General features: G+C 43.3%; 2 protein-coding genes across 2 annotated transcripts in view; one reads left to right on the forward strand and one right to left on the reverse strand.

The window, feature by feature from the left end:
- LOC126557285 (glycogen [starch] synthase) overlaps positions 1-20,682 on the reverse strand; it is a 396,509-nt gene extending 375,827 nt beyond the window's left edge. Inside the window, exon 1 of the mRNA XM_050213000.1 lies at positions 20,679-20,682. The gene's annotated coding sequence lies outside the window, so the exon portion shown is untranslated. The remainder of the gene's footprint in view (positions 1-20,678) is intronic.
- On the forward strand, positions 20,371-21,675 carry LOC126559093 (hatching enzyme 1.2-like). The gene is made up of 2 exons (XM_050215202.1): positions 20,371-20,697; positions 20,783-21,675. The coding sequence occupies exons 1-2, from the start codon at positions 20,373-20,375 to the stop codon at positions 21,673-21,675; spliced, it is 1,218 nt and encodes a 405-aa protein (XP_050071159.1). The 5' UTR covers positions 20,371-20,372.
- The last annotated feature ends 3,101 nt before the right edge of the window (positions 21,676-24,776 follow it).

Raw genomic sequence — 24,776 nt, forward strand, 5'->3', positions numbered from 1 at the left:
TGGGAAACCTTTCGACCTGATCAGATCACCACCATCACCCATCTCTGCCTCCCGAGAGGTGATCGACAAAAATGGGAAAGTTTTCATCGTGCTGAAAATTGCAAATTGCACTCTCGCACACACAAACACACATGGACGACCAACTTTGACAGCATCGACAGCAGAAACTTTCCAATTCACACACACTCACGAGCACTCGGCGCTTCATACTGGCAGTCATGCAACTGTATAAACTACTAATAAACATCATCACAGTAGGCAGACAGGGACACCAATACACTATGCAAATCACACGGCCCAACACTACTCCACTAGCCTTTCCGTGCTATTGCATTGGATAATTAGAAATGTCCTTCCTGAGCGGCCCTCCGAGTGTCGTCGCCAAGTTGATCATTTTTATCCACCAACCTCCCGCTGCCCAAACATCCGTTAATGGCAGCGTCGGGATTCGAGCGAAAAACCTCGTGTCCATCCGTGGAAATCGTTCTATCATTTACCGGCGACGCTACACGCTCACTCGTGTAAACTTCTCAACCCAACTACCAAACAATGAAACTTTGATGAACGATGGGAATAATCGTGTTTTATGATCATGATGGTATTAAAAGTTGTCATTCGCCGCCTTTCGTACCGCGTGACGTTATCGTGTCGCCTGCAACCCAAGCGGCACCCAGGTCAGTTTGATGGATTAGCCGGCTAGCTCTTTGGTGGATCTGGTCGGGTGTTTACGTTCTGGCACGAGTTCTAGCACGGGGCAACTTTTCAACAAGCGACTCAAAACGATCGCTCAAGGTAGTAAAAGTTTAGTGCGATAGTTATAGTTTTGCTGTGTATGTGTTAGTTGCAGTATTTTTGATCGCTTGGGTTTTTTTTATTTATTGTTCGTAGATTTCCTTGGAAATTGATTTCATTTTAAGCACCATTTTATGGACTTATGGTGGTCATGCGCTGCTTTAGCGAACACAGAGGAAAACAATTAACAGATGACATGACCTTAGCGTAGGAGGGAAAGGATTGTGGAAGTGATAAAGGTGTGTGGTGGATTTATATTATTTGGAGACACCCGTCAATTGTTTATGAGCAAACAGCAAATAGTTAGGATTAATTGACTGTTCAACAAGACTAGAAAATTGTGCTCCGATTTGATAGTGAAACACAAATTGCATACTTTTAGACGTTTTCTTTGCTTGAAGCCTGATTTTATCCACACAACATATCCTACTTCTATTGCTTAGAATGCTTAAATTAGCTTATCTTTTTATAAAAGTGTATAAATTAAAAAAATATATATTTTTATAAAGCTAAATGCCATACCAAAGATGGGTTTTCATGCATATTGCACTACTTCTTTGCTTCTAAAATTATACCTTAACCTCATCCATCGTATGCAAAGGAAGCTCACTTCCCGGTCCAAAAAACTTCCAAAGTGTTAGGTTTATGCCTCACAAAACCAGCCAGATTGGTTTCTTCAACTCCCTCAGAAAATACACCAAACTTTCACCGCATCGCGTAAAACCGATGAAGAATCTTAGCACTTTTTTCCATGGGAATTAAAAACAAAAACCAAACACTCACTAACTTGCCACACGGTACACCAAAATGGTTGGCAAAATTTTAAGAGAAGTAAAATTACTCACACACAGCATTGCGGTGGGAATCGTTGCCGGAAATGGTGTAAGTAACTGGCACAAAACAAGTGCATTAGCAGTGAACCTCCTGGCTGCTGCTGGCGATGCCCGCCGGGAGAAGTAAGGCTGTGTGAATCGGAAAAGTTTTTCCATTACGAAAGCTTCAGCATCTCGCGCACGGCACTCCTAACACGGTTTGGGCTTTGAATTGTGCCCTCTTTCTACACGGTTGTGTGCGTGTGTATGCTTTTTTTCTTCTCTACATCTCACTCGTGTTCCGCTTTTCAATTTTTGTAACGTTAGTTTGTACTAAGGTGGTGCTTGGTGGTGGTGGCGCAAAGCAGCGAGGATTTGTTCGTGCCACAATAGGGACAAATAGACAAACCTCAAACCGGTAACCGGTTGGTTGGTTGACTGCTTCGTTGGTTTAACGCTAAGCAACACAAACAGAAGAATGCAAAGTGGGAATTGTTTTTGATGAAAACATTACAAATTAATGTTGCTTTTGAAACGGTCGTTTCGGAAGGCCGGAGGGGCTAAGAACATTATTTAAGACAGCCGTAGTGTAGAGACGGAGAGGACGGGAATAAAAATAAACCATTTGTTTGATACAGTATGAAGTAAATTATTCTTTTTTTTTTTAATTAAATGTCCCAATAAGTTTCGTTGAAGAAAAGTGATTAACAGCCGTTAATCACTTTTCAGTAGTTTCAAGAAAGCTGCTCAAAAAAAAAACTTTTTGGCTAATATTAGGAGCAAATTTCCTTTTTTTAAACAAAATGTCCGATAAATCTGTGTACAATTAATGCAACAGGTATTCCTACACCAGAAACATAGCCTTTACTATTTTATGGGTTAAAAATGGTCCAAGCTGATTACTTATACCAAATTTGTGATAAAAAGGCTAGTACGGTGATGCGCCGTCAAACTTAATAATAAATAAATACTTTAAGGCATACATACTACCTTTTTTACTTAAATTCAATTTAAATAAACGAACTATGAAAACAATAAAGATACTTCAACATATACTAGCTGATCATATGTTTTCTTAAACGCTACATTTTTTTTTATCTTTTACCATTTAATTTTTTGTTGAGCTCAAATGAACCATTTTAAATTTTATTATTTGTCCCGTCCGTAAAAGCCCTCAAAAAACGGTCCTCAACAATTGTCACCACAGACACAGGATACACACTCACACACGTTGGTTGGCGTTATGTCTGAATGGCAGAGCCACAACAAGCCACTCCACGTCCCGGACTTGGCACGGCTGTCGTCTGCAGGCGTACCCTGAGCTCTCAACTCAACACACAATCCTCATCCTTGCTAGCCACTTTTATGTTAATCTCCAAATAACAGCTGGAGGACAGTTCGTTCAGGGTGGCGAAACCCCGGCACATGAAAATGCAAATCCCTCCTATTTTGGGAACTTTCACTTTCTTTCACTTCTCTTGGTCGGACGCATCGGAACGGTAGGTGACAATCGGGTGAACAAAAGGACGGGTTCCGTTGGACGGAAAGTGTAATCGTAAATAAATCCCAACCCACCGACCGGCGGTGGTTTCGTGATTCACGGAACCTCGTCTGAGCAGAGTGGTTCATCCGTACGAGATCTGTGACGATCGGTATCCATGGGGTGGTTGGTGGTGGTGGTGATGGTGCTACAAACGTACATATACATATCGCTCGTCGGATATGTAGCCGGCAGCCGGATGAGTCTGTGGTTTTCTTTCGAATGTTAAACTTTGCACATCTCGTGCCGTGTACGGATTGCTCTACGGCTAAAATTTCATGAATGGTTTCGTTTCGACGAACGACGCACACGAAATTGCTGCTGCTGCTGCTTCAACTCAGCGCAATGCACACAGGAACATTTGAAACAAAATGCAGTAATTAAAACCGCCAGACTATCTCGTCCATCTTGCACGATCTTGGTTCCTTCGGTAAAAAATGGCAAAAATTTTAGATACATTTTGTAGAGTAAAGAATGGCAAGCAAATTTTATTCTGCAGAAAAATCTTGTTTTACTTACTCATTAAAAAACATTTGTTTGAGCTAGAACACGACGCTGGTTTCTCTAGAAAATCCCCTCGCAACTTCCCATTACTTCCATTGCCAACACCAATGCCAATACAATATTCACTACAAAACCCGATCCTTCCTAACGGGCTAAATGGTGTGCGATAAAACGGATCACTTGATACCTCGGCATTCCATTAGAAGTAATTTTAGGATACATTTCGGTCGATTTCGCAACGATCTACGCTACCCCGGACCCGGTGCTGGCGACGAAAAAAAGGGATACCAATTAACCAAATTGTTCACCCATTCATCGTTCCAACCGGCACCGGCACTAGCGCCGGTTGATTTTAATTTTTGCCTAATCGCCATTTGACGGTTATTTACGATTCCATTAATCGACAGCACACCTTTCATCCAGCGTGTTGGTTTTGATGTTCATTTAATGTTGGTTGCCTTCACGAACCGTATTTAATCATGTCCCCAGCGCAGGAACGGTTCATTAATGGCTTCCGGGAAACAGGTTTAATATTGCAAACGATTGAATTATTTAACCAATTGTTGCGTTCGAATTATAATATCGTTTGCTGTTTCCAAAACGAGTAGTGATGTATGATTGCATTCGACGAAAAATAGCTAACATTATGAGAGAGTTTATTAGCCAAGAAGAAGACGAAGAAGAAGTTGAGAGAGTTTAATTTTAGCTTTTTTGAACAAAAAACTGGTACTAAATCATCAAAATCAAATACGGATAGCGCCAAAATGTATGCAAAATACAGCTCAACCTACTTCACAGTTCAATCCTTATACTTTTCCCGAATCTAAATTCTTCTTTTAATACTAACAAATCACCAACAATTAACTACAACTACCAAGGGAATTCTACAAAGCACCAAAAGATTATCACATTCATCTCCGAGAGGCATCTCGGTTAAGTAACTGAACTTAAGAATCAATCATCCACATTATCATTATCAGCGATAAGATACACGCTATTAACTTCAATGCCACACTAGTCGTCAGTCACGCTCATCAACTTGAAAGCTTTCCCGGACGCCCGGATTCGAGTGCTCCCGTGCAATATTTGCTCTAGACCGATCGGCACCACATCCCGTCTTCGTACCGCCGCATGTAGCCGCACATAACGCCCGCAAAAACCGAAATCTACATGAAACGGTCCGATTCCACCGAAAATTACTTATCATTCGCGTGCGTTAGGACCTTGACGAACCTTGGCAAGCTACTTAAGAATATCTCGGTACCTCTGAAGCCCGTTTTTTGAACGGTCGCGTTGTGTGCGCGGAATGTGCTCGCTGTGCCACGATATTATTTATTCATGGTAATCATCGATATCTACATTCCGCACGGCTCCGGGCGACTTGTATTGCGAATGCGGTCCCGCGAATGTTAGGACGTGCGAAACGAACCGAAACCTTCCGACTGAACCGTCAGTCATAATGATGCCGATCGTAGGCCACTCATAATAATAGCAATAATGACGAACAACTCTCATCATCAACTGAAGCCCGCGGATGTGGAGAGGCTTGTGCTCGACTTTCACCATTTTCCCAATCCATCAAGCCTCGCAAAATTAGCTCCACCATCTAATGGAGAGGCTGCCCGTGCAGCCTACCCGATCCCGGAATCGTTTTGCTTTTCTTCCACCGCCACGAACTTTACCCGGCCGTATGTGAGCTTAAATCACACGCAGCCTCGCGGCACTCGCGGTGGTTCATAAGCATAATATTAACATCTACTTAAGCGGCTGTTTTAAGACTGGCGGGAGTTGTCAGTGAGGCCTGGGCAAAGGGAAGGATGGGAGCAATTATAAATTATTCAAATACATTTCGCCCAACACCAGCCGGAAGCAGACTCGTTGTCGGTGCAAGTCTTTCGCCCCCGAGGCGGCTTTGTCACCAGGATGAATGATGAGATTTCGAGCTGTACGCCTTTACTTTCGGTGGAAAAGACACCTCACGCAAAGACAAACGATGTGGGCAAGGGAACAGTCAACATTGTAGTACCATAGAAAGTAAAGTAAGTAAGCACGCACGCGATCAGTGATTAGTTTTCCCAGCGATGGGACCTTCCATCGCAAGTATTTCAAACTGCATCACGACAGACGGGGGTTTGATTAGAAACTTCAACAAAACTGAACCGATTCGTTCGTTCACTTTGGGCAAACCACCCAACCACCATATAGGCCCAGACAGACATAAAATTCAAATTAAAATGTGATTTTCAACATGGAGACGCCCGGTGCCTGACTCGCGGTTTTATTTGCTCTCCACGTGAATATGTCATGGAATGCAAATATATTTTCTATTAAATTGTCCGCTCCGCTTGATGAACAGCTTACAATCTCTGTAAAAAAGTGCTCTCCCTCAGCCGTGGTGAGGCGGAGTAGATTTAAAATGCAAATTTAATATCCTCCACTGTGGTTAAACTAACGCCTAAAACCCGACCTCCGACCGTCAGTGATGGGCGCGGTGTGATGAAATGGGGATAGGAAAAACGGAGGAAGTACTCAAATGGCATGTAATCTATTCCATGTGAATGTGTCACCAGCGTGTAACCAGTGTGTGGAAGGAGGATGGGACAGCTAAACCGCATCATTTATGCAATTCAAAGCAAAATGGCCGATTCAAAAAGCACTTTTGCCAACCAGTACTATTCAATGTGCTTTTTTCCTGCTGCCAACGGAGGCAGCATAAAAATGTGTCTGCCGTCTCCAAAAACCTGACCAACATGTACAATGGCTTCGGTTCGTAATTATCATAATTGATGATTAGTTTAACGAGTATTATGACGATGATAATTAACCGTTGCTAGTTGCCGAGGGAAGTCGATTTAGCTGCATCGAGATCATTAGTGTAGTGCAATACTCGGATGATAATGACACCTTGTGCACCTTTTGTTAAATACAAAAAACCTTTAAACATAAAACAGAACACTAAACAGAAACCAAAAGGGATATTTTTTTATTTTATTTTGGTTTTGTAAATAATACCCGTCCCGACTAATCACACAACCCTTGGTGAGCAAAGGCAGAGAGTCCAGACAACGAGACAAAAACAATCCACTGCAGCTCTTTGCATTCATTCCAATTATTCTAGCACTGCAGCTAACCGTTGAGTGAGTGCAGCAGTGTCGTTTTTCTTCATTTTTTGACATAATGTTCGTTTTCATTTAATGTAATTACTTGAAGCTGTGCAAGCTGCTTAAGGAAGGGTCAAAGTGTCCCCTGAAAACTCTTCACCAGCAATCTGCAACAACACTGAATAAGTCACTAATTTGCTTGGAAAGACTGCGCTGCTACACTGATTTATTCGCAAACTGCCAGTGAGTTTATCGTTTGGGACGACCTATTTGCAACTCAAACCCCTTTTTTTTTTGTAACATCTCCTCCGAATCGCTCACAAAAAAAACAACAAACGAACTCCTAATTCTCTCAACAGAACACAGTTGTGGAGATGTTTGTTTGAAGCTTCAGCAAGCGGCAAGTTTTTGTTGCAAAGAAATTGAGACTGAATGGAGGTTTGCCGTCCCCGTTCCAAACAGATGCACATCGGTTTCGGAACAAATCGGTTGCAAAGCAAAGTTTAACTTTCATTTGCCTAAGTACCAACCACTACCACCACCACCACACATGGTCTGGCTAACGCAACGTTTCCCGTTTCCTTCTCGAATAGGCAATTCAATTACTGCCTCCTCTGCTTCCGGATAACTGCATTTAACGTTCCTGGGCCTGCAACTTTCACTCAGACCGATGCAAAAGTTTGCGGGAAAACACATTTTCCCCTAAAAAGAAATTCCTCTCCCCGAAAGAAGCACCGTGTTGCCCCGGCTCCAGCCGCTTTCGGAGAAAAATTAAATGGTTTTGCGAACATGAGCAACGTACACACAGAGAAACACTCCCCCGGAGCATCAAAAAGCACTCGGATAACTAATTAAAGAAAATGTATCTCTTCTTACCTTACCGGGTTACACTGGAGCGAAGGAAGCGCCACAGCAGACGCCATTTTCGCCCGGAAGATCTTAAGAGAGCAATGGCTAATTATGAAAAATTAATGTTTTGCCGCAGTCAAATTTGGTGCTCGGCTGCAAAACTTACACGAGCGAGGGGAGAAGAACGTCAACATGCAAGGTGAAAATTTTTGCTCTTCGTTGGCAAGTACTGTGCCCCAGACAATTGGTACGCCTTTTTATGTTTTTCCTTTCAGAAACGAGCGAATGGGTGTGGGATTTTTTTTTCTTTTACTGTTTTTCTAGTGTGTTTGATGCAATGCCGGAAACTTGATTACGCGAGGCGATATTATGCTACGCAGACGTGCGCATAATTCCATTTCTTGCAAGATGGTTTGTTTGGTAGAATTTCTATCTTTCACAAATATTACTTTTGTGTATAGTTTCTTCCCATGTCGACTTACTACATCCTCTGGCGGGTTTTGAATGTTTTTTGAAAGGTTTTCTCCATTTTTAATTATTATAATTATAATTCGTTTCCTGGTTTTGTGCAGCATCATCAACTGTCTTGTTTTTGTTTCAATTGGCTGAATTGGAAACATGGCTGAATGAAGCAGAAGCTAAATGATACTCCTTGTTGGAAGTAGAAGAATTACAGATTTACAATACTGAATAAAAAAATTATGAAAACAAAGTTGAAATACAGCAAAACGGGAATGTTTTTATAGCATTGTAACTTATTTTCAATACAAAAATTTCAAATCCATAATCTATGTGAAGCGTCGACATAAAGTTTCCGTGGTGATCTTTCATGCGACAGAACTAATAAATAAACGTAATAAATCTCATCCAAAGCGTTCCATCGTACGAATGTTTCGCTGTCCTAAATTATAAGTTAAGAAAACATACAATGCCATACTAATAGGGCCTCAATGAATTTTAAAGTAAAGTAAAAAACAATAGTTAGTAAAATAAAATTTAAGAATGTTTAATGCGTATATAAATGCACCAATGCAGTAAAAATCCACATAATGCAACAGTACTCATTGTATACAGACTCATTCATATAGAGCCATGTAGAGACCGGGAACGCTCTCCCCGTTTCCCTAAGCGCTGTATAAACTGAGCAGAGAAAAATAATCCAATATTTTACCAAATAATGATTACTTTGCAATCTTTTACAGTAAATGGTCAAAACTAGCTCAAAGCCGCTCCTTTTCCAATAATCAATCGATACCTAAACAAACGTAAACGGTTCAGCTCATACCAACCATTCCGAGGTCTGCAATCATCGAGCCCATTTTATCTGCATGTCGTGTTAGCTCGTTATCCTTGATGTAAATTGCCATCATCACCGAACACACGCAATCTTCCTGGTACGATGCCACCATCACCACCATTCAATATTGTCACGTTATGGCTGTTCGAAGCTTCCATGCGACTGGAATGACCGAAAGCGTTTCAGGGATGCGGAGTGTGTGCGATAAATCAACTAGGTCAGGATAACGCTTGCAAATGAATGGGGTTACATTTTTCAAACCAATCCTGATGCTGTTTAACCTTCCGTGTTCGTGTGTTTGTGCGTATGGCTGCTTGGCCAAAATCAGTTCGGTTTAGTTGGACACACACAGCGATAAACGTTTACAACCTATTCTCCGTCCGTTCGGATGGTTGATAATGCTGTATCAAAGGACGTTTCGGGCTATTCGATTGGTGCTCCCAGTATGGGCCAGTCATGCCGGGAAAAGTGAGTCCACGTGTCCACGCTCAAAGTGTGGTGTATCTTTATTTTACCCCTTTTTACGGAAAGGGGTCAAAAAGGCCCTTGCCAAAAGGATGAAACGATTCCAAAATGTGCATATTAGAGAGCGGAGCACTGTCTGCTTAAGCGTCCCTTTCCATCGGGAGATAATTTATCGGATATGTCCTACATTTATTTACCTTTCGGTCTTTAGCTTGCTGGCTTCCTAGTGTGAGGGTGAGTCCCTTCGCCCGATGAGTCTCGGACGTGGTTGACTTTCCAACTACACCGAAACTACATCGACTTACTTCTTCTTTTCCGGTGGCCGGTGGTCGATGTCAGATGGACAATTTCACCTAAGCCTTTGCTCGATCCCGTGTAGCAATGGAATTTTCATTGTTTTGAGCAAATCGTTTGCAGTGGTTACAGACAGGGTAAAACGAACGAAATGGAGCTAGGAAACAAGGGTGCCCATACGAATCGGACGTAACTGGAACGAAAAAGGGAGCTTCATTATTCTTACATTTTATTGCTCTGGCTCCGGTAAAATCGTATTAAAAATAATTTATAGGTAATTGGCGTTTTATTGTTTGACTTTTATCTGCCGAACCGAGACACCCCGAACTACGCTCCCGTCTTTTCGTATCTTCCAAAAACCTCTAAATCTTCCACGAATGATAAAGGAACAGATAAACCAAAGGGTGACTTCACTCCACGCGTAAGCGCGACCGTAAAGGGGGACTGGAAGAAAGTTTCGTTTCCTCTCGCTAAGGAAACTCTGCCCCGACGAAACCATACGGCAAACGAAATGGCCAATGATAGGGGTAGCGTGGATGGTAAGTGAGGATAGAAAAGGAAGAAGAATACCTTCCATTCATGAGCTCTCGCTTTTTTGTTTCTGTCCCGAAAAGGGACAGCAAGCGGTAAACGACCGGATACGGTAAACCGAAACGGATCAGTCAGAAAGGCGAGGACACATTTCCATTTTTCCCCTTACTTCCCTGTTGATAAGGGTTCCCTTTGCTAAGGCATTGGGGGAAAGGGAAGTGTTAGAGGTTTTTGGTGACCCGGTTCGATGTCACTCTGATGGCCCAAATATACATCTCACCCCAAACCCCCGCAACCCAAACCCGAACCGAAAGCGGAAACCGATCGAACTGGGCTAACCATGGGGGAAACGAACGGGTAGCCCCATATCGATTTCTTATTCATGACTGTCGATATCCCCTGCCACTGCCACTGCCACTGCCTGTCGATGGAGGGTGATGAGGCGGGATTTGGGCAAATAAAAGAGCAATGCAGCATAAACGGTCAACGGACGGCCGGAGCCGGAAATGGAATGGATGAGCTTTAAGCACACTTGAAATTAAATTTGTATCCAATTTGATGAAAGACAGGTTTCCGATTTTGTCAGCCAATCGATTTCGGGGGACCCGATTCGAGTGGCCAATTGAAACATTCATGCGTTCGGCACCGGCATTCGTACGGTGCTGGAAAAGGGTTCTGGGCCGGTTGCGTCCGCTACACAGGCGAGGATCGAAAATCGAAATTGAGTTGATGGGTGATTTCGATTTCCCGAGCGCTAAAGAGCAAAGACTTCAAGTTTTATCGTTTGTTTTATATGATTTTTTCGTTTTTAGTTGTGCAAAACAATTCAATCAAATCGAAAAGGTGGAAAAACGATACTTAAAAAGGGATTTTTGTATTTAATTGATTGATCCTTTTTGAAGCCCAAAAGTATGCAACGTTAGTTGCAGTACAACAGGGCAATTTGAATTTCCATTCGAAAAACGGTTATTTTTGGACATGCATTCCATACTTGCACAGAGTTGACGCGCTTTTCAAATCGATTAAAGAGAACTCTTTACCAAAGCTGTTCTACGCCTTCATAATCAATATCTTATGATCGTATAAAAACGATTTAACGTAGTGCTTTTCCTCACTTCCTATTCTTTTCACTGTTATTTGCGAATGCAAAGGAATAATTCGATTACTGATTGCTTTCCATCTGCTATGCAAACAAACCGATCCGAAGCAAAACAAAAAAATGGGTGATCTTTTTAGAAAACAAAACACAATCCAAAATCCAATTTATTAAGCACACCCCCATACTCACGGATGCAAATTGCGCTCACGAACCAACGCGAATGGTTAAGAAAGTATTTCAAAGTGAGCGCACCGGATGCAACCGTATCCTGTAAGGGATGGACCAAAAAAAAAAAAGTTCTACCCTTATCGTAAAGATAACTGATCTTCTTACAAGGCTTGAGTTTGGTTTGGAGAGCATCTTCATAATCTTGTACCCCACAAACAGACACACACACACACGGACCTACACTAGTACAGCGTCTATCTCTTTATGCAAATGTTATCAAAGATTGAAATATGAAAAAGCTCAACCCTCCACCAGTCCAGCGCACAAAACCGTAACGAATCGGATAACGGTGCGACATCGTGCACAAACCTGGGCCAGTAACGGGGATGGAGAAGGAAAGAAAGAAAGAACTTCATTTTATTCCAACACAGTTCTCGAGTTGGCCGGAGTGGAAACATCATAAGAAATCCCCGAAACCCTTACGCCCTACGACGGGGATGAGATGTACAACACCTGGGCATCTTTAAAAATGAGAAGGGTCGGTCTATAAGCCATCCATTGTTGCGCGTTGTGCAGAGGAAGGTTCATCTAAACTTCGCTCCGCTCGCACAACAAGGCCAATACACTTTTTCCCGCCGGAACCTCGATTCGGAAGTTCAAAATAATCTGGTCTGGGCCAACGTCGATGTGCTGCTGCTCCTTATGCGTCGTTCTCACCGGCTATTCGTTCACCGGCAAATGATATTTCGATCATATCAGAAATTAAATATAATCCGATTAGCTTCCCCATCATCATGTCCTGCCTGCTGTACGGCTTTCCTTCCTCCGATCGAAACCGAACGGAGCTCGTGGGGGGGAAGGAAGCAGCAAAAAAGCACACAAACCTCCAGCCCGGGTGATTATGGAAACTGTCTGCTTCCTGTGTGCGGGAGTGGAAAATTTGTCTCTAAATCTTTTCCCCCAAACCCTGAACACGTGCCTGGGGCGTTGTTCATCCTCTCCATGCTCCTTGCTTTTAGCGCTGTTGAATTCGGATTCGATTGCGAGCGAGGGTGGGAGTGCAAATGTTTCGTTTGCCAATTGCAACCGTTCTCAGCTACGGCTACGGCTTAAGTCAGCAGTCCATTTTCCACCATTTTCCACCGATTTTCCACTCGGTTTTTAATGCTGGGCTGTAGGTGTATTGAAAGCTTTTAATGGGAAATGTGGCGGATCATTTCATCACTATAGCGGAAGGCTGGTCTGATTGGGCCAATTATCTACGATCTTGAGTAAGGAGTGGCGTGTTTCGCCCTTTTTTGTTCTTCGATTTTCAACTTCAACCTGTTGACGCTGATATCTTGATGGAGGGGAAAATAAATCAACTGGATCGAAGAATTATTTCATCTTTCCCTTTGATTTGTTTATTGTTTTTAACTTTCCAGAAGTGTATGATTGATCCTTCCCTAGCACGCTTATCGCGTATTAAAAGGTTGTTCTTCCTCGTAGCTGTGGGAAACTCAAACTCATTCGATCGTTGAAAAACACTCTAACTTAGTTTGTTCATGAAATTAAAAGAAAAGCTCCCCGCCCGGATATCCAGGTGCGTTTTTTTTTTCACTTGGCACAAACCAACAGTTTAATTTCCGGCCTTGCATTGTCGACCTGCACCACACCTCAATTTGCAACGGACAGAACGGACCTGATGTTGCAGCATATTGCACAATACGCTGGCTGGTATCGGTACCCAGGTTGCTGTTGTTGAAAACCGAATCTATCGTGCTCGGAAGCCAGGAAACTGTCCCGAAGCCTGAACAGTAAAGCCTCCGGGGAGTGAGAGCGAGAGCTTTCGGAAGCCATCCTGCCCCGAATAGGGTTCCGATCAAGTACGGTTGACCAAAGCCAAGCTTACCAATCGGCAGAACTCGATACAGTCTGGTCCATTTTGACGATGACTTTTCCTTGATCCCTGAGTCTTTGTGCAGAAAATCTCCGGATCAGTTACGAGTGCTTCGAGGATTAGATTTTCCACTCGAGCGAACTATTAAGAACGGTAGTGTTCCCTTGTCGGTGTAGGACGGTGATATGATGCTTGTGGTTTCTTTCTTTTACAGTTTGCCGTATTTTTGCTCTTTCGAAAATGCAGAAAGGACTTCGGGTATGGTGTGAGAGGAAAACTACCGTTCAGTCGGAAAAATGTACTCTTCATAATCCTAAAGAACGGATGAACGAGGAAAATCAGCTTAACCGATGGACAGAATATGTTGCACCGGATGAAAACTACCTGCATCACACTCGTCTCGAGAGGATGCAGGGAAGAAAAGACACCGATGGCTCCAACAAGCATGTTGACTTCATATTGCTGGTGTGATTGTTAAACGTTTGCACTTAGGAAGGGATTTTTATTCACGCGCGAAATGGAAACCTTTTGACAGAAATTGGTGTAGCTTCATCGAAATGAGTTGAATTTATTTTATTTTCAATTGTTTTGTATTAGCAGTTGACAGCAAACGAAGGCTAAAACGGGCAATGGGTCTTATATATCTGAACTAGTTGTTAGATATAATGTCCGTCGAATTCCTTTGCTACCTTGTACTTTTCACATCTTGTTCACACCTTTATCCGCCTTTTACCGAAATATACTGCCATGTTTAAACACTTGAAAAACTAACTCTCTAAGTCCTACTTCGAAAAAGATCTCCTCCTAACTTTGTAACGTAAATCACAGCATAAAATCAAATGATATCTTAACTGCTACTACTCAGCTACAGCTTAAGCTCAACAGGAAGCTCAACGATCAACGCAAATAGCAAACACAATAAAAAAGAGATATTAATAAAAGAGTACACCGCCTGGACAAACACTGTCTACCACTCCACAAGGATTAAATCCCCAACTTTCCACCCAAAACCTCCGTTTTGCCCGATTGTTTACTTAAAGCAAGCCGAGCTCTCGCATTGACCTAAATAGCACGTTATTATCCTTGCCGAAGCAATTCGATATTGTCGAAATAAATTTGCCCACCTCCGGCTGAAGACCTGCTGCCATGTTGTTTACACTGTCCTCGCACCTGGTTGTTGCTCCCTCAAGAACCATTCGAGGCTTGTAAGGGTAATGCCTTTTTTGCAGTGTAATAGCTCCCTAATGGACCGATGCATGTAACCCGATCCGCCTTTCTTTTTTTTTTCTTCGTTGAACGTGCAGCACCACAACCACACAAATAAGATGAGGGGAGAAGATAGAAAATAGAGCAGAAATTCGGTGTTCCATCTCGAAGCTCCTGGTGGGTTTCATTCATTTATTACACTGAAGGATATATTGTTACTTGGAAAGGATGTCGTAGCTAGGAGCCTTCCTTTTCCAGCACCTACCGAAAACAGGAAGACCAATCAGTGGAACCAAACGCTCCAAAGAACTCCGGCTTGATCAAACAACAGTTGGGCACGTTGGATCGGAAAGGGGAAAAAATCAATTTCCTTCCCTCGATGTCCGATGAATCCCTGTTGCTTTGGTAAAGTTTAGGACCAGGCTTTTTATGTATGTGTGTTTGTACACTTTGTATGGTTTTATGTGTGCGTGTTTTACCGTTTCGATGACGATATTTACGGTTGTACACTTCATTTTTTTCGGCGTTTTCTTTTTTTCTTTTTTTTTTTTTTGTTGCCCTGATATCTACTCTGGTTCCGATTTCCGGTTACCGGTATAGGTGGCTTCGCTTGGTACGACTGATTGCCGCTGGCTGGCTGGGTGTGGGACCCGGAAGCCCAGCCCTAAAAGAGCCCAGCACTGCTCTCATTTCCAATTTGCTCGAATGCCGGACAACGCAAACATCAAAGGTAAACACATCGGCCAGTTTCGGTCAGATTAAACCGTTTCCCCCTGGCAGGCAGGATGTGGATAAACTGTTCGGATTGGCTGGAAGCGAATAGGGCGGGAGAAGCTGGAGGCCGGTTCCGGTTTAGGTGGAAAAGAAAGAATAAACAAATTCCTGTTACGGAAGCTCACCTACGTGTGAGTGCCCCGCAAAAGCGTACCGATCTAACCGCTCGTGAGCTTTGCAATCTTGGGCCCAGCAACAAAAAAAAAGGTGGCCAGTGATTAGCAATGAACAAATTTCGTTTATCGAACTGTAAAGAATGTTTCTGCAAATCAGTGAGTAGAACGTATAGTAATGCTGATTAGACAAACACTTTTTCTGGTTCTGGTAGGAAGTGAACAGGTGGAAGAAGAGGTTTTCCTAATTAAATTTTGTTTATCGGAAGTTTGTTGTTTTGAGCAAGCTTTATGTTCTTTAATTAATTGATTTATTATGCTAATGAAATCCGTAATTTGCAAGCTGAATTGAATTGATTATTTGGTATTTCTTTATCCTCAATCATTAACGCCCAACATAAATAAAACTATTAATGAACTAATGGAAGATAAACTCACTTATCCAGCCGCAAAGAACACCAGGTAAGTCAAGGATGGATGGGAACGGAATGGGAATCAAATGTGTGCCAAATTCTTAGTCAGAGCCAGCTTATACCAATAGCAATTTTTTTTCTCTGTTCAAATAGCTTGTACACGTTTTCAACCCAAAATGTAGTCGAAGTTATTTCCTTTCACAGTACATGTGACCATTCAGTTGGAACAAGATAATTTTCCCTTGCAGCATCTGAAGCTTACTCAAACGAAAAATCAATCAAAAGATGTCCATTGTCAAACGAACGAGTTTTGGGTCGTTTTTGAAAATACAAAACACAGACATTGACCATTTCATTCAGTAAAGGGAGCACAAGCCTGGAAGGAATTATTCACAATATGTGTGACACACAGCAATCGTCCCGAACGGGAAAAGTAGCTAAGTCAAGAGCTTCTGGTCACTCTCTCTCTCTCTCTCTCTCTCTCTGCGTCTATGCACTAACGAAGATGAGGACACAGTATTGTATCAATTAAAAAGTATGCATACATGGCGTGCTTCTTCATGGTATGGTTGATCGCTCAAAACTGTAACTATACTGCAGAGTATCACCATGGTTCATTCAACCGTAGCTGATCGGTTTTTCCGAATACACAGCAAGAGCGTACAACCATTGAGCTTTCGTGGCAGCGAACCATCAAGGCATCGTATCGTATCCGTTCAATGCTTCAACGAAACTTTTGCAACCGTTAAACAAAAACTACACACTAACACATGCATACCCGAATGAAGTTGTGAGCAAAACTGGAAAAGCTTTCATAATTGACTTGTTTTTAGTTCGATTGATTCGATTTGTCGGTTCACAAGGTTTCGGTGGTTAACGGTTTTGGATTTGCTGAACGTTTTGTTACCTTCACCGGTCACATCATCGGTGAATGTAAATTGAAAACTTTACCTGTGTACGGTTAAACAAAAGGTGGTTCGAGTTTTACAGTCGCGCCGCTCCCTTAGGCGACGGGAAAGAAACACAAAAAAGCGCGCGGATGTACTGTCACCTTCCATCATCACTGTCACTGGAATTGAGCACTGGAAAGACGAACGAACGGACCCGTCACATCCGCAAGTTAACAGACACGGTGGGACACAGCTTTTTTTTTGCCTAATCCTTGCGTACTTTTTCTCGGAATGTAACCTTTTACCAGACATTTTCCCCCAAAATACTCATGGAGACGCCTGGTCTTTGACGTGGATGGTGGAAGTATTGTTATTTTTTCACGAATTTTCACCTACAAATTGCAGCTTTGCGGGCTGAAACAAAAACAACCCCCAACAAGCATTCCGAAACAAACAGAATCAACCGTAGCGTTGCGCATCGCCATCCATTGGACGATGCCGGCAAGTGATTTCTAAAGCCAGCAAATGTTGGATTTATTTTGACTACAGCTTTCCATTGAAGCTCGAACCGTCCGTCCAACTGACCACCGGAATGGATTTTTTGGTACTCGAAATGGATGGTTTGACGACGACGATGATGATGACGTTTCAATATCGCCGATCCGAGCCGATGCAACTTCCATAAGCGGTTCCGCAGCTGTTTACACAGCACTCAGCAAACGCATTAGAAAGTTCCGTTTAGCTTTGCTGTTTTAAGTGTTGCAAGGGAGTGAAGATTTGCTTTTGCCAAAAAGCAAACTGTTTTTGGTGCGATAGAAATGGTAAACAAACACACGTCCTGTTACCTAGTTTTGTAATGTTGGATGTTTCTTTGTTAACTTGCCCATAACACCCTAAATCGATATGAACTGTTTCACTAGTTTAGTAAGACATGTTACTACAAAATTCATTGAATGTACGAATCTCAAAGTGAATATTCATGATCAAGTCCTTTTATTGAGGTTGAAAGCTCTTCAATACGTTTGTCGTACATATTCCGACATCTTAACAGCTTGTACAACCCCTGAATGAGCCTCTTGCATACAAACCGTACGGGAATCTGTGATAAGGATTCTATATACTTCAAAATATGTTCACGTCAACTCGGTAAATGTCAAACACAAGTCTGGTCCCATGTCGACCAGTCCCTTGCACTCTAATACCACGCCAGTACGAGCATCATCAGAAGTATCATAAAACGCGCGAGGTCATCACACCAACAGAAAATCTCTACCCCGTTGGATGGAACCCTTCATTCAGGTGCTTTTCGTACGAAACGCAACCTATCGATTGATGTAAGACAAAGTGACAGATATCAAAATATCGTATATCGAGTGCCGAAGCTTTATCAAGTACGACGTGAGACGACAAGCAGACAAACAGCCAGTAAACACACATACGACGGCTCACTGGCCTCCATTTCCCATTCCATGGCAGGGCTCAACGCATCCGAAAGCCACAAGCCACGACTAGAGAACGATTCGATAGAAGCGTCACCTCGGGCATTGATACACAAACGCACGCAACGAGTACTGCACGACCACAACGCCATAATAGACAATCTGGAAAATTCTCTCTGATTTGATTATACATATTTCATCTGCAGTCATTCATCCATTCACGAACGTGTGGCACTTGAAGCAGTGGGACTGCGCACACATCACCAGACACTCACCCATCAACTGTATACCCCTTTTTGGACGAACAATTGTCCTAGTAACGATGGCATGTGTCTTGACTTCTAAATCTGAACTCCGAAATCGTTACCCCCTCTCTCTCTCTCTCTCTCTCTCTCTCTCTTTCTCTCTACGATTCCACCTTGCTCCCTTCGCCCAGGAAGCTGTTCCGTGTCGATCGAGCAATGACAGTTGACACAAAGATTCGGACCGAACCCACAAAGATGGGCTGTTTTCAATGCAAGTGCGGTGCGATTCGTATTGGACATTCGGACACGAGAGAGAGAGAGAGACCTTTCATTGAGCCCCAGAGTATTGGGTGGTTGTGGTTTGAGGACGGAAGTGAATGTAGGTCTCCAACCAAGCAACGCATCATAAGACTGGCCGGGCTGCATAAGCCAATCCGTATGTCTAACAAAATTTGAAGTTTCTCTTGCAAACCCTTGTTCTTTCATGCCCTTAGACCCGAGCCTCTCACGTAGTAATATCATCTACATCGGCATCGACCGCAGCCATCCTTCCTGCACGTGGTATGATTTACTTATCTGTGTTCCTGCCAAACCAAAGCCAGTTTGTCCGGGAGTGACAATCAAACGATGCATGATAAACCAACGAAACCAACGAACGGACTAAAGAGTTTGGGTGTGTATGTGATACGTTGCATGCATGCCCGGAGGGCAATCGGAATGCATTCAACTACCGCATGGAAACGCTTGACATCCGATGGGTTGGAGGGGTCTAATCCGGTCCATTTGCCAATCATTTACTACACTGCTTAAGGATGTTGCTTTCGTTTGATTTGAGGCTGCTCTAGTAGATACATCCTAAAAGGATGTTTATAAACAGATTCAGCTCCAGTTGTGGCAAGCTGTCCATTAAAAAGTATTCTTTAAATTCAAAGAATGGCATGAAAGATTTTCTTCTGTTAAGACTTTGGATAGAGATAGAGGACTTTGGAGATAAATGCAATCAAATGTCAAATTCCTGCAAATAAAATCACTAAAAATCATTCTTCAAATTTCCAATAGAACTCCAATCAGGGAAATTGGGATCTATTTGTGGATCTACAAATTTTTCCTCCTAAACATGAGCTGTCCATTGGTAGAAACCACAAATGTGCCGATGCTTCATACGGTAGAATCGGGGTTTAAATTCTATTCGACCAGTTCTCTCGTAGTGTGAGAGCTGACTACCCAACTACGTAGTATCCATAAGTACTGTGTGCCATGCAATGACCTAGCAGGTCATGCTGGTCAGGCTAAGAGAGGCTAAGAAAAAGAATCTTGATCAGCATCCAGAAATACCTCAAGGCATTAAAACTTTATCTAACAAATTTTGTATGTCGTGTTGGAAGATAGTTCATGTTCATATTTTATAGATTAAATTATATAATTGTTAGCGTTCGTTAATTGTTACCAAATGATAGTGTGCCATTAATCAATTCCATTAATTCCTTCCATTCAAGTTTTTATCATTTGACCCATGAATGATTCATTCTGCTTTAGAAGTTCATCTACCTAACGAGCATATTATTGTTTACAATTAAAAATGAGGACACTTTACTGCACGCATGCACGTTTGTTTATCTCACCAAAGAACTTCTTAATTTTCTACCAAACTCGAACGATGAACCTTTTCATCTAAAATCAATCGTACGTCAGATAAAAGAAAAATCTTCTCTGCGAGTGTTGCTTCTTCTAGTTAAATATTCTCTTCAAACAACACGAAACGTGCAAAAACAGTTCCATTTTGCTGCACAATGATTGTAATTGATTATGGAGGAACGTTTTCTCTCCTCCTCTCGATAAGCGCAACACCAGCGCTTCTACGAAACAGCGCCACAATCGTAGGAATTGTGTTGACAAACGCTATAATAATGGCGTACGATCGATAGAAACCCGATCAGTCCATTCGAAGCCATCGATCAGCCATGGCTTGCGGAAAAGTGAGTCTGTTTACCGTCGGTACACTGTTGCTTGTCTGCGCACTGACAGAATGGGCCGAAGGACGCTTTGCTCGGGCACCCAGTCTAGCGGTGGGCTTAAAGTTGCGCGAATCGCGCAAACATGTCGCGGCTAAGCCGGGCGGTAAGGTTGAGAAGCCTCGCAAACCGTGGGAATCCGGATGGAATGTTTATAAGGAGGCTGACATCATGCTGCCGCCGGTACGTCAACGGAACGGTGTCGCACTGAGCGCGTTCCCAAATGCTCGCTGGCCAAACGCAGTGATACCGTACGTGATTACGGGCACGTTCAGTAAGTATACGGGGTCGCTGTGTTTTTTGGGGACAATACGGTGGGTATATTCATCGAACCCTCTTGCAATTGAACCTTCTTGCAGCTGATGCTCAGAAGACGACCATTCAATCGGGCATGACACAAATCGCTGGCGCTACGTGCGTGAGGTTCATACCACGAACGACACAATCTATCTACCTTACGATTGATAACGGACAGACTGGATGCTGGTCGTACGTGGGTCGCAGCACACGCAATACTGAGAACCTGGTTAACTTGCAGAGCCCCGAGTGTGTGGACATCGGAACCGTGGTGCATGAGTTGATGCACTCGATCGGTTTCTATCACGAGTTTACGCGCCCAGACCGTGACGAGTACGTGTCGATCGATCGTACTGCACTGGCCGCGGAATATCAGACGGCAACGTTCTACGATGATAACTTCGCCAAGATGGCCGCCAGCGACGTAGTGCTGTATGGCAGAGCGTACGATTACGGTAGTGTGATGCACTACTCAAAGTACGCAGCCGCTGCTAGCCGTACCACTCCGGTCATGAACAACCTTAAACCATGGACGGGAGACTTTGGCAATGATAATGGTCTGTCGGCTGCGGACATTATCGATATCAATTACATGTACTGTAACAGCACGACTACTAGTACTGCTGCTGCCGCCGCTGCTACTACCACCACGACTACCACCACTACTACTACTACTGCAAAACCCGTTACCACCACCACTACCACCACAACCGTAAGACCCGTTACCACCACTACTACTACCACTACCACACGTCCCATCACCACCACTACTACCACTTCTACTTCCCGGGCAGCAACCACCACCACCACTACTACTACTCGGGCAGCTACTACAACGACCAGGGCTCCTACAACCACGACCACGATCTTCACAACACTTATCCAGGTGCCATTAACCCGGTTCCTCGAGGTGCTCCGGTCGCTTCCCCTCTTCAACCTGTTCAGCATGGGATGAACGTTCGGGACGGCTGCTGGCAATTCTTTTCGTTATCAATAAATTCAAAAACTAACATTCAAACAAAGCTATCGAGAATGGCGACGAAAATGAAACGAGAAGACTGTTTTGCTGGATGGATGCATCTTTCTTACCAGTTGGGTCAATAAAATTATCTTCGCGTTAACGTCGAAATTGATGAGTGCAAGAATGGGAGTGATTGTTTTTCCTGTGCCAAGGCAAACGCTTGTACGAAGCTACTAAGAAAAGGATGGAAGGCTTCTGTTCACTTATAAGTCGCAAAAGAGTTGATGTAAAAAGAGAAGGTGTTTTATGGTATCAAGAGACTAGATCTTTCAAAAAACACGTTTCATTATATTGGAGCTCAGGCAAACACTTCGGACCGAAGAAGCCCTATCTCGCAAAAACACACAGTTTGAGCTGTGGTAATCCCTGATACGTGTGCTCCAAACAACCGATAACTTCTACCACGAACATTTCCATCGCCCGAGTAAACATTTGCATACATAAGCATATGCAAAGAAGTTCAAAAGTCAATCTGAACGGGGTCAAACGTGCACCGCACGATCGAATGCACTTGCCAATAGCTGTTGGTTCTGGAGATTATCTTGAAAAATCAAACCCAGAGTGATTGCATCTTAGAGTTGAGCTAGCGGATGCCTTAATAAGAAAACTTTATCATAAAACCAACCGTCACAACCCAACCTGATAGTGTGCTTTATACAACATTACACAATAATTAACGAGATTTCGTTACTAAATTCGCATAATCGCACTCGTAGTCTGTCCCTAAAACAGCAAAAGCTCAAATCATGCAGACTCCTTCCTTCAAAACCACATATTAGCACCGGTGGTTTTGGAGCAAGCAACGCGCTCAGTATGCAACGTGGATGCATCTTGCGGTTGACGTGGCAAGTTTGAGACGTTTCTTCGCTCAACTACACATCACACTGCCTTTCATGTCTTCCGGGAAAACTCTCTTGCCAGCTTTTTCGGTAACGGCAAAGAAGCAGTAGGCGGCTGAAACCTGAATCCTGCAAACCTTCCCGTGTTTAGGTTAGGGGAGATGTTTGTAGAAACTCGATGTCCTGTGCGTCCTTACTACTAATCCCTGTTTACAGTGGTAATAACAAAAGCAAACACTCCACTAACACGCATCAAACCACATGCTCACACATACTCACACGTAACCGCGACTTCAAGCTGTTCCCTTTCAAACATACAAGCATAGAAACTGCAGTAAGACCTTCAAGGATTCAGCAGCAGCAGCAGCAAACGACGTTGTTGTTGTGTATGTGTTTGGAGGGAGCAATGAGAGAGACTTTGCAGAAGAGGGTCGTAGATTGTTTGTACAGTTATTGAAATAGATGCTGTTGAAATTGAATATACATATTCCTGAGCCGGTATCTTCAAAGGCGTGTGACGTCTCTGCCCTTCATAACTCTTCCTCCAGCTCCGTTTGCGTTTCTGTTTGCAAAGGTCACACAAGGTTTCGAGAGAATTCAGAGGAACCAGTGGTGCTGTGGGGGGGGGCCTACTACGCTGCGTCTTTCAGATTCAGTGTGTGGCCATCATTGTTTGCCATCCTGCCTCGGTGCAGGATTATATTATTCCCTTTTGCGCAGGGGAAAAATTTGCCACTGAGGAAGACACAACATCACAAACGGCTAAAATTAGAATGTTGTGCATGATATCGTTATAAATGGAATTGAATATTAACTCTTTGAAGAATATTGCTTACGTTTTTTGTTTGTAAAGTCCCAAGCAAGTTTCCCATTTTACAGTAATAGCTGTTACAAGAATGCAACAGTTGCGGTGAATAGACGTGATTACAAATAACAAGTTTGACGTTTTGACATAACGCATCGCGTGCAGGAACGCACACACTCCCACAAACAGCACATTAGTAACCAAGCGTCCATAGCAACCATCATCGCCATTTTGTCCTACCACGATTTTACCCGCATGTCATTTGCCCGTACGAGCATACATTCAGGCGCAAACGTTTCCATCAACAGAATCGCCACACACGCGCACACCTCAGCCTCAGCTGTCAGGCCCATTTCCGGTCAAACCATAGCCACAGTTGCGTTGCCGCTGTTCTTGTTCAATCGTCAAATTCAATTTCCACATGAATCACAAATCACACTCAAATCCCCACCGGTGCGCTGCCATCTTCAGTGCCGAGCACCACTTGTCAGCGAGTCCGATTGGTCCCCGATACCGCTCCGGTACGATCGCCCCCGGGGTCTGCTTCGTTCAACTTGTCAATCACACCAACTTTGCCGACAGTTTACAAGGCTCATTGTACCTTTCGGTGGCATATTTCTGGCCAAACACATTATGCTGATGCTGATTGAAATTTTTCGGGGGCAAATGTAATCTTCACCAAGTCGGGACAGGGCAAGGAGGGGAATACGTCCATAAACGTATACACACAGCAGCGGTTGAAGTAGTGGTAGTAGTAGGAAAGTTGATCAACCGCACGATGTTTTATTTAATCTGATGCTAGCAAAAGTTGAAATTAGTTTTCTTTCAACCATTTTTATACCCCATTTATCTTGCAAAGAGAGCGCTTTTCCCGACCGCCGAATTTCTTGGAAATGCTATTTGCGAAAACTTCTCCAAACACACGCACAGATAATACTCACACCCTTCTTTCGGGCGATCCTTTTCGTCCCACATTGTTACAATTAACATCTTTCGAAACGATTCGTTACCTCCTAAAAGAAGTAGCAGAGAGCCTTTGTGAGCCTTATAACAACCGCTCCTTATACGTACACTTGCTCAACAGTTGATACATGCAAGAGGTTGAAAAATGCCGGAAATTCAATCCGGGATTATCGGTCCGCCTTCGTGGGTAGCGTGGCAGTGCCAGTGTCGCTATCAGTAGTTTAATTAACGAACCCCTCTTTAACCCACGCCATTAGGTTTGTGTCCTCGGCCGGGATGCGTGTGGGGAGGGATAAATTCAATTTGACCCTTCTCAAATCATCACCTGCCGTACGCGCTGTGTTTAAGCTTTGGAAAATCGGTTTCTCACGACCTCTTTCTCTCAAAAGGGGAGATATAGTTTAATAGTACGGCACACAGCAGACAGC

Source organism: Anopheles maculipalpis, chromosome 2RL, assembly GCF_943734695.1.
Source record: "Anopheles maculipalpis chromosome 2RL, idAnoMacuDA_375_x, whole genome shotgun sequence".
Lineage (NCBI taxonomy): Eukaryota > Metazoa > Arthropoda > Insecta > Diptera > Culicidae > Anopheles > Anopheles maculipalpis.

Coding starts and splice junctions, on each gene's coding strand:
- LOC126559093 (XM_050215202.1), top strand. CDS start 20,373: ATGGCTTGCGGAAAAGTGAGTCTGTTTACCGTCGGTACACTGTTGCTT. Junction 20,698..20,782: donor CGTGATTACGGGCACGTTCA/GTAAGTATACGG, acceptor ACCTTCTTGCAG/CTGATGCTCAGAAGACGACC.